The sequence below is a fragment of the Euleptes europaea genome, chromosome 14 (assembly GCF_029931775.1).
Source record: "Euleptes europaea isolate rEulEur1 chromosome 14, rEulEur1.hap1, whole genome shotgun sequence".
NCBI lineage: Eukaryota > Metazoa > Chordata > Lepidosauria > Squamata > Sphaerodactylidae > Euleptes > Euleptes europaea.
In genome coordinates this window covers 37,166,653-37,184,177 of record NC_079325.1, presented here as the reverse complement: position 1 = coordinate 37,184,177, position 17,525 = coordinate 37,166,653, and the positions used below count along the sequence as shown (strand labels likewise).

The 17,525-nt window shown below is 47.1% G+C and overlaps 1 protein-coding gene across 1 annotated transcript in view; it reads right to left on the bottom strand.

Moving 5' to 3' along the window:
• The window catches only part of ENTPD2 (ectonucleoside triphosphate diphosphohydrolase 2), a 40,228-nt gene extending 24,008 nt beyond the window's left edge, over positions 1-16,220 (bottom strand). Inside the window, exon 1 of the mRNA XM_056860526.1 lies at positions 16,098-16,220. Coding sequence (XP_056716504.1) covers positions 16,098-16,220 — 123 coding nt within the window. The remainder of the gene's footprint in view (positions 1-16,097) is intronic.
• Positions 16,221-17,525: the final 1,305 nt, after the last annotated feature.

The following is a 17,525-nucleotide window of genomic DNA, read 5'->3' as shown; positions in this document are numbered from 1 at the left end:
AAGGAACTGAAGACCAAAGTGGTAGCCAAACACAGTTGCAAAGCCCTGCTCCATTTCCCCTCCAGAGATTTCATTATTTAGCATGCTTGTGAGTATTCTACCTCTCAAAACCTATGCTGTTAACCCTTTCTGTGCTGACAATGGCCAAGCTGTAGCCCAGCATCTGGGTTGAACAGGCTTGAGCTTAACTTCCAAAAACAAGATGAACTGGTCTTCAAACTCTTGACAAAAATTGTAGGGGGAGCCCCCACTCCCCCAGACTTGCATGGATTAGTTAAGTGCCCCACTGGACTACTCCCTTCAATGTAAGATGCCTCACCACCAGCATCAAGCACAGCTTTCACTTCTCAGAAACCACAGGTGACTGTCAGGGCCAACACATTCATCCTGAGCAGATGGAATGTTCCTGAACCTTCCATGGCACTGTCTTAGGGGAGGCTGCTAAATGGATGTTTGGGGAAATTAGAATAGAGAATTGTTTGTCTTACACCCACCTCCCAAACACACCAAAACTTTGTAAGTATTGTTGACAAACCAGTACAGCGCTTGCAGTTACTCCATAATTGTAGATTGGGTTGCCAACTCCAGGTTGGGAAATTCTTGGAGATTTGGGGGTGTGTGGAGCCAGGAGAGGACATCAGCAAAATATAATGCCATTCTCCAAATTAGCCATTTGCTCCAGGGGAGCTGATCTCTGTAGTCTGGAGATCAGTTGTAATTCTGGGCGATCTTCAGGTCTCTCCCAGAGGCTCGCAAACCCTCATTGTAGAAGAGTGAACATTTCCCGTCGGTATGAAATAATCTGAAATTTCATACATTAAAACTCTTCTTAACGCATTAACTTAATATGTTAAAGCTTTGCTAGTTAGTGGAAGAGCAACTAGCCTGAAAATGTATTTTCTTTTTCATTATGCTAAGGCAACAGGGCCACAAGGACATTCCTTTTAAAAAAATAGCTCAATACACAACAGTATAAATGGAAGATCCAAGTTAAAAAGTTACACCAAAATTCATCGGTTCCCTGCCAACCTTCTGCTGCTGGAAGGTTTGCTAGAATAATTCCACTTCAATAAGCACAAACTCTGCTGGCTTTAGATACACAGTGAGACACAAAGGACATCTGGAAATTTCTTTCTCCATCAGATTTAGCAAGGGGAACATCTAGCATGGTGGAACGCCTGCCAGGAGGTTTTGGTTACAATCAGCCTCTGTGATCAATCCAGGGCTTTTAATTTATAAGGAAAGCTCTAATGCAGCTTTATAAAACAAATCTACAGAAATTACTTTTTTGCTTGTGTCCCGTCAAGTCACAACTGACTTATGGCGACCCGTAGGGTTTTCAAGACAAGAGATATTCAGATGTGGCTTGCTATTGCCTGCCTCTTGACCCTAGTATACCTTGGAGGTTGCCCATTCAAATACTAAGCCTGCTTGGTTTCTGAGATCAGGCTAGCCTAGGGCTATCCAAGTAAGGACATAGAAAGCCCACAAAAAAGTTACAAGCTGGCTTTGTCATGCAAAGCAGCTACCTGCAATGATAAAAGAGAACCATCTTCCTTCCTATTTCTCAGAGAAGCTTCTGCCTTGCCAGATGACAGCAGATAGGTCACTTTCAGGCCTGCTTTCAGACTTTAAATTGCTTGTGGGCTTCCTAGAGGCACCTGATTGGCCACTGTGTGAACAGACTGCTGGACTTGATGGGCCTTGGTCTGATCCAGCCTGGCTTTTCTTAAGTTCTTATGTTGTGTTCCCCATCATCTGCTGCCTAAGATCCTTTTAATGGGATCTGCCAGGAGCTGAACCTGGACACTCCTTTATGATGAGCATTTGTTCTTGCACTGCGCCCCAGCCTCTTCCCAAAACCTGTCAGATCAGATGCAGTCCTCTCTGCCCTACCCCTCCATACCCAACAAGCTCGGCCTCTGACATCCTGGGCGGGGATCGTGCCCCAGACCAACAAGCCCATCTTTCTTAAAACAAATATCAGGAGTAGCACTTCTTAGATCTGAGAGCATCCAGTGAGATTTTCTGCTGTGCATGAAAAAGGGTCCACTTACAAGAACCATGGGGAGCTAGCACAGATGGGAAAATGGACTTCTGCAAAAGACCTTAGAGGCAGACAATGCTTGGCTATTTGGTTTAACACTGTTCTCTACGCTCCCTCTAGGAGGGTGAAGAAGTAGAGGCAGGCCTTCTTAGCAGGTAAAGGTTGCTAACTCAAGGATTTAAGCTTCACTGAAACAGACACACAGGGACAAAGAGCGTGCAAGGACCGTAGGTTTGTCAATTTTCCCAAAAAGAGGAGCCAAGATGCGCAAAGGAGATGATCTCAACAAATTAAAACACAGAGGCACTTTTCCGAATTGTCTTGACGCTCTGATCTACATCGCTTGCCAAATCCTCTGTCTTAAAAAAATGCATCTTAGAGGCATTTCTTTCTGCCTCCTCGATGAGTAGAATATGGGTTGACAGAGTTGGCAAGAGCCCCGCTATATGCAGAACAGCATGTTCACAGCAGAATTCACTAAAGACATTGCATATTCACATGACACGTCACAGAAGAATTCTGCTCTGAAACTGAACCTCAAGAAGGTTTTCCTCTGACAGCTACTTTTGTCATTCATCAAGATCTACTTGGCCACAGCATCGACCTTCCTCGTGACACCAACCTTGATATATAATTAATACGACAAAATGAGATTAATCCTGGTCCACGTAACATTCAACCTCAGAGCAGTGATTCATACAGAAAAGCAACAGCCTGCCCCCCCCCCACTCCCCATCCCATGATGGCAAGCTATTCTGGCCTATTCAGTCAGGGCAGAATTTCCCACCTCCAGGGGAGGCTGAGTGGAAAGAAGCAGTGACTCATGCACAGATGCACCAGGCATCCTCTCTTGGATCTTGGTCTCCCCCCCTCCCCAGCAGATCTCTCCCAGAGACCTCTCACAACAAACAATTTGCAAATGGTTGCATTGGTCAGTTAATTGCACTGACTCATCTTTTCAACGCCCCCTGCTGCCCTGAACAATGAGTAACAGATAGCACTGAGACAGGACCCTGAGCATAGAACATTCCTCAACTGAAACCACTTGAAAGGAAGCAGGCACACAGAGAATTCAAAAGAGCCTCATTAGAATGGTGCCTCTTGCTTTCTAAACAGCCCAGTCCGGCCTCTTGATCTCTTAAAGATTTCCTGGCGCACAATCAGCTACAAAGCAGGGTTTTTTTTCCGAGCTCAGGGATGGATCATTTTGGCAGCAGCTGAATGCTCTTTGCAAAGTATGACTCCGGGGGTTCCCAGAACATATGCTGCAACCATCCCTTTGTCCCGATTTAACCTCACAGTTAGGGCAAAGGGTTGAAAGAGTGAACAAAAGGGCAGGGCTGGCTCTGCCTCCAAGCCAACCGAGTGATTACTTGAGCCAGCCCAATGAAGAGGGCACCACTGCGGAGGCCATACTCGTTCTTAGACATCAGGGGCACACAAGGAGACGGGCACCCCTTCCTGGGCCAAAATGCCTTGAACTGGTTCTCCAGGTTCACCTTTGGACTTACTGGAAGGATGCACAGCAATAACCAGCCACAGGTGGCAATTGGTGCAAAACACCACAGCTAAGTACAAAACTGCAGTGCTTAGGTAGGTTCTAGGCTTGCCAACCTCCAGATAGTAGCTGGAGATCTCCGGCTAATACAACTGATCTCCAGCCAATAGAGATCAGTTCACCTGGAGAAAATGGCCGCTTTGACAATTGGACTCTATGGCATTGAAGACCCTACCCTCCCCAAACCCCCCCTCCTCAGGCTCCGCCCCAAAAATGTCCCGCCGGTGACGGACCTGGCAACCCTAGTAGGTTCACCTGCCAAAAATCTGACATTGCTCTGGCAGGCACTAGTTGCCTTTTTGGGGAAACCAAAGAGTATTCCATTGGGACTCATGGAGATCCTGACAGGGCAAATAATGACATTTCCCACCCCCAGCCCCAGGCTATTTCATGTTGCACCATTTTCGTAGAAGGGGGAAGACTTAAGCCTTCTCTCTCCATGCACCTCAGTCCTGAATTGGGCTTCTGCCTGCCTGAGAACAGAGTCCCCAGCAGGGATCTTGCAGGACTTGCCCCCCAGACAGCAGGCAATTCCAAGAGGCATGCCTCAGGTATGTCTCAGCCTTCTTCTCAGGGTTCTCCATAGGTGAATATGAATGGCATGTGTGTGTGTGTGTGTGTGGGGGGGGAGAACAGCAAACTTGGCAATATAAAAAAGCCAGCTTTAAAGGTTTATGACTAAACAAGCAAGTGGGGGGGGGGGCTCAGAGCACAGGAAATAAAACGCCCTTTCTAACCAACTCGCAAGATGAACCTAGTAGTTGCACTTCCCCCAGGAGATGAGTCAGACAGATCACCTATCAGAGCTGAAAGCCGGCAAAGGTGGTCTGAGTCTCCCTTTAACAGGAAGCTTCATCTCTTGACTGTATTTCAGGGTTGCCTCGGGAGGAAGCGGTTCACCTTTAAGGTGTATAACAAAAGGGAGGGTATGTAAATGTTTCCTCCAGAAATGTTCTATCTAATCAACTATCTTCCCAAGATCATGAATGTTTTGCACTTAGCAGCGCTTTGGGGGAGGGTCTGGATGGGGCAGGGGGGTCAGATGAGAGGAAAGCTTCCTATAATGTCCCCTGGGGTTGACTTTCACCAAGTCATTGCACCAGCTGGCGAGGTGCAGATAAGTGAAGGCCTGGGGGTTGGGGAGAAACAGAAAATTTCAGGGTAAAATGTTTTTTCCCCAGTTCCCCCAGGACCATTTTTTCCATAATAACTAGCAATTTGGGGAAGCACTGGTGCGAAACAGTCCTATGAAACATTTTCTCTTTTTAGAATGAGTGATATGGTTTGTTTTTTTTAAGGCAAGGTTTTATTCAGCCCCAAGTCCATTCCACAGCCAAGGAACCCTATTTCCAGCCAACCTGGGAAGCACATCAAAGTACAGCCTCTTCTTATCAGCCCTTGATACCAAACATTTCAGTACCAAGGTCAACCTGGGCCTTCAACAACAGACTCCAATCAGGATCTTCTGATCCCTCGTAGTTTCATTTCAAGACCTCTCCCTTGGGAAGGGGGCGTAGGAACTCAAACTCAAGATATTTTTAGGGACAGCAGGAAGCTGAGAGTTCCAGCTGGAAGTAGTGGGGGGGGACACCATGCCATTTATGCAGCTCCTAAACGACTTGAATGTTAATCTGGAGAAAAGAAACCTCCAGACTGGGGAGAAGCAGAAGGGAAGAGGCACAGACACTCAATGGATGAAGTGGCAACTCTGGAGCACAATCTGGTCCCCGGGTGCTTCCCATCTAGATCCATTATAGTTTCTATATCAAAAAGCACACCTCAGCCACTTTCCCTGGAGAGCAACGGACTCCTTAACCTCTTCTCTTCCGTGTATTTTACAAGCCAGCCATTTCCTCTGCGAGGGACAAAGGGCTCTTAATAACCCTCTACTGCTCTTAGCATGATCTGCAAGAGAGGCTTTGGCACAGCTTTTCCATCTTAGCTGCAGTACGGAAACTTTGGGACTCCTTCCCCATAGCCCACAGCCCGACTTGTCAAGTTTTAGGCATCACATGAAAACCATTTTTATTTCCTCAGGCTTTTTCTTGACTTGATTCCCCCCTCCCATTGGTAAATGATTCATGGGGGTTGTGTTTTGGTTCTCTTTGCTTCAGTATATATTTCAAGCCATTTCCTTATATTTTCCCCTTTGACTAACATCTCTAGCTTTTATGCTCCTTATTTTTAATTGATGGATCGTTTCATTGCCACAGGAGGTGATGTTCTATTTCTGGGATCAACTCGATGTTTCTATGTCCTATGGGTGCTATGGCTTAGTTTGGATGCATTTTTACTGAGCAATTTAGAGACCACCTCAGGAATTTAATGATAAGAGGATATAGATCTCTTAATAAACAAAGACATGTTTCAGGCGGTTTTGTATATCCTTACTCAGTTCAACAGATTAAGAACTATTTTTTAAAAAATTGCCTGCTTGAGATGTGCGCGTGATCCAAGCCTGTTCACAAACAACCCAGTGCCAGAGCTAGACTGGAAGATCACTGGCAGAACATCAGCATCTTCGATTTTCCACGTTGTGACATGCGGACAATTCTAAACAGCATTCGGCTGCAGTTCTATTTGGGATCAAGTCCCACTAAACTTCTGAGCAAATACATTTGGGGGCAGGTTCTTAGCAAGAGCACACAGAGAACCAAAATTCTGCATTCAGCCACAGTAAAAGGACTTGCTCTGACCAGCACTCCCATCCAAGAGCCAGCGTGGTGTAGTGGTTAAGGTGTTGGACCAGGATCTGGGAAACCCAGGTTCTAATCCCCACTCCACCAAGGAAACGTGCTGGGTGACCTTAGGCCAGTCACACACTCTCAGCCTCAACCCTAATATTTGGATGGGAGACTTCCAAGTAATACCAGGGACTTGACACGGATGCAGGCAGTGGCAAACCACCTCCAAATGTCTCTTGCCTTGAAAACCCTACGGGTTGGCCATGAGTCAGTTGTGATTTGACGACAAAACCCACGCACACACAAAAGGGCTTGCTCTGACCAGCAGGCCCATCTAGCTCAGGACTTTGACTGGCAGAGGGTATCCAGGTCCCAAGTCTTTCTGAACATCTGCTATTCAAGATGCTACAGCTGAGAAATATCTGAATGGATTACAAAAATGATGGAGTACGCAACAATGGCAAGACTGACAAACTTAATCCACGGCACACAAATGGAAGAGCATCAACAAAAATGGCGATCATTCTACAAAAAATATGGATGAGAACTGATCCAGGCTATAATCAGACCGCACCTAGGATAGCACCCGGGGCACAGCAGAAAGAACCAGCGATCCTTACTATGAGACAGACCACACATCTGTTACAGAGAGACAGCATCTCATAACAAAAACTTAGTAATGAGCTGCATAGGACAACATGAAGCACTACCAAGTGCAAAACCAGACAAGGTTTGAAGGTTCACAACACAAGCACCACTCCCCTACTCCCCATGCTTTACCCCTCACCCCCCTATGTCTCCAAAAAGACCAATTACAATAGTAACAATGACAACCAAAGCAGAAATGTAGACGGGTTTTGACAGGCACGGATACACAACGAATTGTACAACCTTCCCCCATCTGTCCCTTCACTTTTTTCCTTTCCTGTACCCCTTTTAAAAATGAATAAAACTTTTTTTAAAAAAAGATGCTACAGCTGAGGACTCAAAGCTGGTGACTCTGCCCTCCCCCCCTCCACACAGAGAGTTGGCTCCCTAATGCCAGCCTGCCCAGCAGGCTTTAGCTGGATTGAGCAAGATCCCTCCCAGGCTTTTCAAAACCTCTTTCTACTTGCAGTGGCAAATCAGCACTTCCAAACCTGGCCAGGGTGTGCCCAAGGGATTTATGTGCCAAACCCAGAAGGCAGCGTCAAAGAGTGCTATCCAAAGAGGTTTCTTTGCTTTTAAAATTACATTTCAACTTCATTGGGTGCCCCAGAGTTCCTGCATCATGGAACAGAGAGATGTCAGTGAGGGAGGGCAAGGAAGGCATAATTCTCAGCAAGGAAAGGGCCAGGGAAAAGACATAAAAAGAGCTCTGCCGGATCAGACCACTGGTCCACATAGTCCAGCACAGTGGACTATGTTTCACACAGTGGTCAACCTGGAAGGCCAGCAAACAGGGCACAGAGGCCCCGGCCCTTTCCCTAGCACTGGTATTCGGAAGTCTGCTGCCTCTGACTATGGGGGTTCTCTTTGGTCACTCATCATGGCTAACAGCAACCGATGGGCCTTTCCTCCATGAAACCTTCTAGTCCCCTTTTAAAGTCATCTATGCTAGCGACCCTGACTACCTCCTCTGGCCGTGTCGTTGTGTAAAGAAGAACTTTACTCATCGAGTAGTTAAAGGAGAGAACATCCCCCAAAGCTCCTAGCAACCAAAACTGTGAGCCTCATTAAAAGCAGAAATTTAGCTGGGGGGGAGGAACTAGGAGAGGGAAGGGGTTGCTCTTAACACTCGGCATTCATGTAGCATTTAAGGGTTCCAGAAGGCTCATCACCATTATCTCACAGAGATGAGCATCACCCACAGCAAAAAAAAACAAAAAAAGGAAGGAACTTTATGGCCCCTTAAAGATTCTCAGATTTACAGAGGGGGTTACTGGGCTCAGCCTTCTAGGGCCTTTTTCATTTCTCATGGTTCCCTACCGCACTCTTCTCCTCCAGCATGGTATTCATGGACGTCACTAAAATGGAGAATACCTATACATCGCTTTTAAAGGGTTTTTGGATGTGGTGGCTAATAAATGGTTGGAAAATGTCTTCACAGCTAAAGGGGCCAAACAAAGTGCGAACAGTATTTTTTATAACATTTTCAAACTTTTAATACATCGCTGGGAATACTTGGTACGGTAAGTCCCAGAGCCAGAAGCTTCCATGGGGCAAAGCTTCTGCCACAATAAATCTGTTAAATCTTTTAAGATACTGCAAGACTCCTTTTCATCCAGTCATTATCTCATCATTCCTTAGAATGACTCAGTCCAAGTTTGTCTTTTGTCTTCCATAGACTGAAGGATAGCCATTTGCCCAAGGCCACCCCTAAGGCTTTCAATGCAAAAGGAAAGATTCAAACACAGGTCACAGCAGTCTGTCAGCCATTCCCCTGATCTGGTAATCTACTTCAGCACACTTGTCTTACATTCAAGTCAACCCGCACCAAGGGCTTTACATATCACGTGGTCACAATCTGGTAAAAAAAGAAAAGGTAAAGGTCCCCTGTGCAAGGACTGGGTCCTTTGCTGACCCGTGGGGTGACGTCACATCCCGACATTTACTAGGCAGACTTTGTTTATGGGATGGTTTGCCAGTGCCTTTACCCCCAGCAAGCTGGGTACTCGTTTTACCGAACTTGGAAGGATGGAAGGCTGAGTCAACCTTGAGCCGGCTACCTGAAACCAACTTCCGTTGGGATCGAACTCAAGTCAGGAGCAGAGCTTGGACTGTAGTACTGCTGCTTACCACTCTGCGCCACGGGGCTCTTGCACAATCTAGTACCGCCTTTTTTAAAAAAATCGGAAAGAGATATACTGTGGTGGAGGATGGCCGAGATACAATATAATATACAGATACAGTGAACCTCCTACACTTAACTGCATTGTGGGAAGCAGCCACAATAAAACTAGTGTAAATTACACAAAATAAGAACATGTGGGCAAATTTGCTTACTTTATTTATCTGGAAAATCAGCCTGCCTGGGTACAAAATACGGCCGGGGGATTTTGTTGTTATTGCTGCAACCTTCAAGAGCAGATGCCACATAACCAGTTCAAGCTCCAGACTGATCATTGCCATACAATCCCCTGACTTCCGAATCAAATCTATCTAAATGCACTACTAAATTTGGCCACTGCATACAAGTATGGCATTTTTTCATCTACCGTGTTCCCAAATGGCTGCCATTTCTCCCTCCCTTAACGTCTTTCCTCTAAGAAAAAGACAGGTGTGTGGACGCCAGAATAAAATTAAAAACACTGGAGGCAGGTCTAAAACTCCCACAATTCCTCAGGCAGAATTTACTTACTGTGGGAAGAGAGAGTGATGCAAAAGAACTTGGCAAGGGCTTACATCAGAGTGACTCAGAGGGCTTCCCCGGGACCTACCTTCTGACTGCAGCTACTTATCTGGTAGGAACATTGATCTGGAGTAACACAAATATTTGCTTGCGCAAAGCACAGTATCAACCTTAGCCCCAATATTTAGTCAGAGAGAAAGAGAAAGTGACAACACAGCCCAACAACTAAGGTTCCAAGTCAGGGTAACACCATGCATGCAAGCAATAGGGTTTTCCACTATTTTTTGTTGCAGTATCTCTGCTAGGAAGAACAGAAAAGCCCTGCAGGATCAGACCAAAGGTCCGTCTAGCCTAGCATGCTGCTTTCCACAGTGGCCAACCAGATGTCTTCCAAAGAATCTACCAGCAAGGCATGAAAGCCAAAGCCTCCTCTATTGTTGGTTACCAGTAACTACCAGAGGTACACTGCCTCTGAACATGGAGGTTCTGTTTAGTCATCATGGCCAATAGCCACTGACAGATGCACCCCTCCCATGACTTTGTCCAGTCTTGTCACCACTTAAACCACTAGGCACCATCAGGCCTTATTTCACAAGTTAATTATGCCGTGTGTGACGAAGGTCTTAATCCATCCTGCGTCTACTGCCCCTCCAACTTCATTAGGTGCTTCTGAGTTCTAGCATTAGGAGAAGAGGGAGAAAAAGCTCACTCTATCCACCTTCTCCACCCCATGCATAATTTTATAATTCCCCATTGTATTCATTCATTTGGAAAATGGAGACATGACCTCTCCATAGAACCTACTTGTGGTGGCTTCCAACATAAACATGAAATAAAATATGAAACATTAAACAGCCATTAAACATTTAACAGCATAGAATTAAGTGTCATAACACATTCCTCAGGCTAAAAACAGTCTGTAAGAAAATCTTTTTAAAGATCAAGCCCCTAATTAATTGCCCGGGTAAAAAGAAATGTTCTGTCCTGGTACCTAACAGAACGCAAGGCAGGTGCCAGGCAAGGCTCAAGGAGAAGGCTTGAGCAGAAAAGGTGCCTCCACCAAAAACACCCTGTCTCTAGAATCACCTGCCTCACCTCTGCAAGCCAGAGCCCAAAGGCCAGGCTTCTGAGATGTATCAATTGGCCAGCTGGATGGTACAGGAGGAGGCAGTCCTTGACATACTGTCCCCCTAAGACTTAAGTCATCTCTACATCAAACAGCCCCAAACTCCTTAGCCTTTTCCTATAGCCTTCCTTGTAAGGGAAGTTCCAACCCCTTGATCATTTTGGTGGCCTTTTTCTAAACTCTTCCCGGTGCTACCATGAACACATGAAGCTGCCTTATACTGAATCAGACCCTTGGTCCATCAAAGTCAGCACTGTCTACCATGACTGGCAGCGGCTCTCCAGGGTCTCAGGCAGAGGTTTAACTGGAGATGCCAGGGATTGAGCCTGGGACCTTCTGCATGCCAAGCAGATGCTCTACCACTGAGCCACAGCCCCTTTATTCTTAGAAATGGGGTAACCAGAACCGTACACCATCTTCCAAACCCAGCCACACTATGCAGCCGTGCAAACGCATTTGTCTTTCAGCTGCCCCAAGACTCTAATGAAGGGAGGCTTTGGCCAAGCTGAATGGGAACAAATGTTCCTGATTTGCCCTATTCGTTCCAGTGCTTGATTGTTACTACTACATTGTGCATTGTGCTTAATACTGATTACCTTGACATGACCCAACCTCCTTGCCCATCGTGTTAGGGGGAAGCCAAATATATTTAATAATAAATAACATAACCTTGAGAAAAGAACACAGGGGCAGGGGGGAGGATTTGCTGATAAACATCCAAAAAGTTGAAGGATCTGGAAGAAATGAAGGATGGATATCGGGTCCTCATCTGACTTCCCTTTCCTACCATCCTCACTGCCTTTTTTGGCAGGTAGGTCACCTCTAACCTAAACTGCTCCACAAGAAGAGAAACTCAGCAGCAAAAGGAAGCCAGAAGCAGCTGATCAGCAAGCGCACAGTGATGAGAAAGGTTGTTCTCCCAGACCCAGAGCAAACCCTTTAACCACTAGGCATCTTACTGTCCTCCTTGCATGTTTCCTAAATTAATTTACTCCTTCAGGGTATGGGGAGACCCAATGGCATTGTAGGAGACAGACAAAAAATGCCTTGCTACTAGGTTATGTTATAATCTTTGTTGATTTCCCTCTACCCCTCTTCTGATTCAAGAAACAAGCTATGCTGTCAGATACTTAAATCCAAGCAGTATGGCCCAGTAGGTTCCTATCGGCTCTTTAAAATAACTCACATCTTCTCTGAATGAATATCTGCCTCCACCATCTTTTACCCTCCCCCACTTTTTTTTCTTTGAACACCAATAAGCAAAGAAGAGTTCTGTGTGCGTTGCAAACTCACAACCTGGATTTTAAGAGCCTCTGAAGTGGACAAATGGCAGCTAGAACGATTTGCACCCAAGTTCAAACCTCAAGACATTGTTTTACCATGACGGGGAGAAGTTCATGGCTGGAATATCTTCAGGTCTATCTTCCCTGAGCTCTACAGACTGAATGCCCCTGCTTCCCTCCCCATTACGCTTTATTTAGCCTGTTATACTTCCCCAGGCAGTCCTGAACTTAATACAAACAAAGCATGTATTGGAGTTTACCCAAGACCCAGAAACACGGTGGGAAAGAGATCTTTTTAAAAAACTATTGGTGGCTAGATGGGAAACCCGCAATCATTTATTATGTTTGTTAAAAAAGAAGGAATGTATCCCCAATCTAAAAACATGATATGGGAATGTGAGCAGGTTACCGTTAATCAGAAGTGAAATGCCCTCTGCATGTGCTCAAAAGCACTCATATATTTAATTATTGTTTGTCCTGCAGCACATCTGTGATGTAGCGATGAAAACAGGGCAGGAGACAGACTGTGGTTAGCATTAAGTCAGACTAGACTGAATGGCCAAGGAATACCTTGACTGCGCCCACCTCCGCTTATTCAACTTGGGTTCACTTAAGATTCTCTTCCCCCAAGTGAGAAATCTTTGGAGGAAGGGCCCATTTGGCAGAAGGGAACAATCAGGTCCAGCCCCGTTGTTTTTAACTGCACGTGAAGCCCATTTCACAACACTGACACATGATCTACATGTATGATTTATCTTCATCATACAAGAGAATAGATTTGCACGCCAGGACCTGTGAAAATGAATGCATTCATATCACAGGACAGCAAATAAAAACTTATTTGTTTCCTTTAAATGTATAAAAGTTCTTCATTCTAAGAATAACTGAATGTACAAATAATTTACTTGGGCACCAACATTGTGTGTGTGTGTGTTGTGTGTGTGTGTGTTGTGTGTGTGTGCTGTCAAGTGACAGCTGACTTATGGCGACCCCTTAGGCTTTTCAAGGCGAGAGAGAGAAAGATGTTCGGAGGTGGTTTGCCATTGCCTGCCTCTGCGTGGGCTGAGAGAGTTCTGAGAGAACTGTGATGGGCCCAAGGCCACCCCGTAGGCTTCATGTGGAGGAGTGGGGAATCGAACCTGGTTCTCCAGATTAAAGTCCGCTGCTCTTAACCACTACACCATGCTGGACCTATATTAAAGTGGCTCAAGGCCAGATTTAGGAACAGGCAACTGCTTGCAGTGCCAGGGATGGGAAAAAGTGGGGTGGGGGGAGGAATCGGGCTGAGCCGGGTCCCTCTCCCTTTGAATTCCCTCTCCATCAGATAGCCAACGCCTCTCCTCTCTGCCAACTCGTGGAATGTGTGTGTGTGTGCGGTGTGTGTGTTTTTGGCAAGATGGCTTTGGGAGGGAACTGTGAACACCCAAAAGCCCCGCCAGAGGTGCTGATTCAGTGGTCCTTTTTGGGGGGGGAAATCGTCCCTACCATCAACCCCTCAGAATTACCATAAGCATCTTTAGAAGCACAAGTCCCTATGTCCCTGCTGGATCAGACAACACATGGGGCGGGGCGGAGACGACGACACTCGGAAGCTCACCCTTCTGAGCTAAAGTTAAGGGCACAACATGAAATTACAACATCATCCCCAAAATCAGAGTGATAATCCCACCTACGCCCCTTTAGATCACCTTTCTCCACACTTGTTCATCAGAAAGAAAGGCAGATGAGGAAGGTCTGATCTAATCCCCTCAAATGTTGCCCCCTGAGCACCCTAGATGGGACCCTACTATTTCACCTAGGCTTTCTAGAATGGGGCTCAGCGCTCTCCCTGTCCCCTCTGCCTTCATGCAAGCACCAAACTTGTCAGGGAGGGAGTGAAGGGCGAAACTCTTCAATCCAAAACCTCATGGAAGTTTCTGCTAGGCTGAGACCTCCAGATTTAGCCACAGCTCCTCCACTGTGTTTGCAAAGGAGAGTGTGTCTGGCCCCAAAATACCAAAGGTGGAAGATCAAAGTTCCATTTAAGATTTGAGCAAATTGTCTGCTCGACCCCCAGCCATAGGTGGTGGGATCGACTGCACCTAAAAACTATCTCCTCTAACCAACCACACCTCCCCCCCCCCAATTGTACATGTATGGGGGGGAAGTCTGTGGTTTATGCCCTGAGACGTTTAAAAAAAGGATTAGAGAAATTCAGAGAGATGTCTAGCAACAGCTGTAAACCCCAAGTTAAACAGAACCTCCATGTCCAGAGGCAGTATACCTCTGAGGTCCACCTACTGGGAACCAGCAGCTGGAGAGGGTAGTTGCCATCATCCCTTATTTGGGAGCTTCCAAGGTGCATTTGGTCCGCCAGTGCTGGAAGCAGGGGTGTGGACAGGGCATATCTTGGTATTAGCCACCAAGGCACTTCTGCGTTGATGAACTTTGCACATGGTAGGCTGCACTCCGCTTTCCTGTCTTACCAGGGCTCAAGAAGCCCAGTCAGAGAGAATAAGATTAGGAGCTGAATCAGGGCAACAGCGAAACCGCTGCGTACCCCCCCCCCAAAGGCTTAAGAAAGCCAGCCCGGCAGAGAAAGCAGGTTTGAATCGGAAAGCGGGAGGAGGCGGAGAAATCCAGCCAGACGGAGCAAGCCAGCTATGCCTATGCTTTGCCACCAGGTCAGAAGCCCTAGCAGACAACCTCGGTTGGGTCCCAACAGGGCCGGTGCTACCATTAGGCAAACCAGGCGGTCGCCTAGGGCGCAGCCCTCCGAGGGGTGCAGGACTGGTCCGAGGGGCACCGTTTTAAACAGATCGGTTTTGGGGGGGGGGGACATGCAACTGACCATTTATATTTTTCTTATTAAGATAAGCACCACAACAGTGCCATGGGATAGAATTAATTGGAACCCCTTTATATATTAAAAAAAAAGTGTTGTGCTTTTATTTTTTTTCTACGAGACCTCTCTTTTTGAAAATGGGTTAGCAATGGGGGGGAGGGACACAAGTAGCTAGCCTCGCCTAAACAGATCGGTTTCGGGGTGGGGAGAACATGCAACCGACCCTTTATATTTTTCTTATTGAGATAAGCACCACAACAGCGCCATGGGATAGAATTAAGAATGGAGTCAATGCAAGTCAACCGACACTCTCTTCTCCCATTCTCTTCAATGGGCTGTGCGGCCTCCCCCATTGCTTCCAATGGGCCAACTTGTCATTCGTTTTAGTACATCCCAGTCAACCGACTCTCTCTTCTCCCATTCTCTTCAATGGGCTGTGCAGCCTCTCCCATTGCTTCCAATGGGCTGACTTATTCGTTTTAGTACATCCCAGTCAGCCGACACTCTCTTCTCCCATTCTCCTCAATGGGCTGTGCAGCCTCTCCCATTGCTTCCAATGGGCTGACTTATTCGTTTTAGTACATCCCAGTCAGCCGACACTCTCTTCTCCCATTCTCTTCTTTTTTTTTATAATAATTTTATTGGTTTTTATAATACAAATTTTCCATGATAGTAAACAACAATAAAAGCAATATGAAATTCAAATTTCTAACTCTATGTTGTTAAAGTTTCTTGAATTCATAACAAAAAAAACAAATTAGAGGAAAATTTGACTTCCCCATCTCCTCTCTCCGCCTCTTAATAAAGTATTCATCCCATCGTAATTAGTCTGATCTTAACTATCATGAATTCATTTAACTTTCATAAAACATCTTCTATTAATATAAATGATTATAACTCTTAATATTAATTGTGTCCTTTAGATCAGATTAATAAGTATTCCTCCATTTTCTTCTCCCATTCTCTTCAATGGGCTGTGCAGCCTCTCCCATTGCTTCCAATGGGCCGACTTGTCATTCGTTTCAGCACCTCCCTATAATTAACCATCACACCTTTATATATTAAAAAAAAAAAGTTTTGTGCTTTGATTTTTTTCCTACCAGACCTCTCTTTTTGAAAATGGGTTCGCAATGGGGGCGGGGGGGGGGACGCAAAAAGGACCGGCCCCGGGTCCCAACCCGAGAGGCTGCAGCGCGGCAGCCCCTCCCGCCCCCCAGGCGCGCCGGATCCGCCTTGGGGCTTACCTTGAAGGCAGGCTCCTCGCGGAGGTCCCTGGCCGGCAGGCAGAGGAGCACCAGCCCCCCGACGGCGGCCAAGCAGACGACCCCCAGCACGGCAGCCACCCTCTTGCCCGCCCCACCAGCCATGCTGCTGCTGCAACGCGGAGCGCCGGCGGACTTCTGCGCCCACTGCGGCTCCGAGAAGCGCGGCCGCCGCCGCTCCGCCTCCGGCCCGCCTGGGCGGGGCTGGCCCCGCAGGGGAGGCGGCAGGTGAGCTCCTCCGGCGGGCAGAGCCAGCCCGGCAGATCCGCCGCCCCGCGAGCAGAGGGAGGCGCCAGGAGTCGAGCCTCCTGGCGCAGAGGCAGTCTATCGCTGAGCGACGGGCGCTGGAGGCCAACCCCGCGGGAAGGGCCCTCGGCCTCGCGCCCTGTTTGGGGGAGCCTCCCGGGGACATCTGGCTGGCCCCCGTGGGGAACGGAGAGCTGCCCTGGTGGTTGGTGCCTACGCCCCTGATGCTTGTTTAAAACGGGAGCCGGGAATGGAAATCCGTTGATGAATATATCAAAACCAAAAACAACAATTAAACTTTATGAAATACAGCAGATTCGATTCAAATAGGAGATTAAATCCGCGCTTTAGTGAGTCAATGTAGTATGATGTTCCACAAGGGGGCAGTTTCTTTTTTTCTTTTTTCTCCCCCTTGTTCCCTTTTCCTTTTTTCCTTCTGCACCCTTATTTATTATCGAAAATTAATAAAAACATTTATATATTAAAAAAATGGTAGCCGGTCTTTGGAAGGTTTTGCTTGGGTGAGCGTTGGGGTCGTTTCAGTCTGCACACGTGTTGAAGGTATCAGAGGTGAGGCACCGTAAAAAAACAGCTGCACAATCAAGGCACCAAAGCCCCAGGCAGGCAAAGAGCGCTTTATAGCACGCAAAGCAATCATGTACACCAGTGTTGGGAACCTTTTTCCCGAAAAGGGCCATTTGGATATTTGTAACATCATTCGCGGGGCATACGAAATTATCAACTTAAAAATTAGCCAACCAAGCCCCAAGCAGGCAGCTGCCCCAGATGATCCCCCGCAAGCAAGCAGGCAGGCATCTAACCGGTGGCGCACTTGCTCACCTGGTGGCACAGGATTGTCTGTTGCACCAGCTGGCCGTAGCCGTCCAGCCGCACGCCGGAGTTGCTCCTGCTCTGCATGGTCGGGGCCGGATTCTACATCCGGCTCCTGCTACCTCCGCCTGCAGGAATGAAATGAGGGCACACTGGCTAAGAACTCGCCCCCACCCCACCCCCGTGCACATTCTGGCCCTGCCACTTCTGCCCCCAGCCCTCTTATAGTACAAAGCGAATACGTTTCTCCACGGCCCTGGTGGGAAAGGGTTAACACATTTTCTTGGGCGGTCGTAGCAGCTCCATAGCTAATGACTCTTCTGTAAGGGGGGA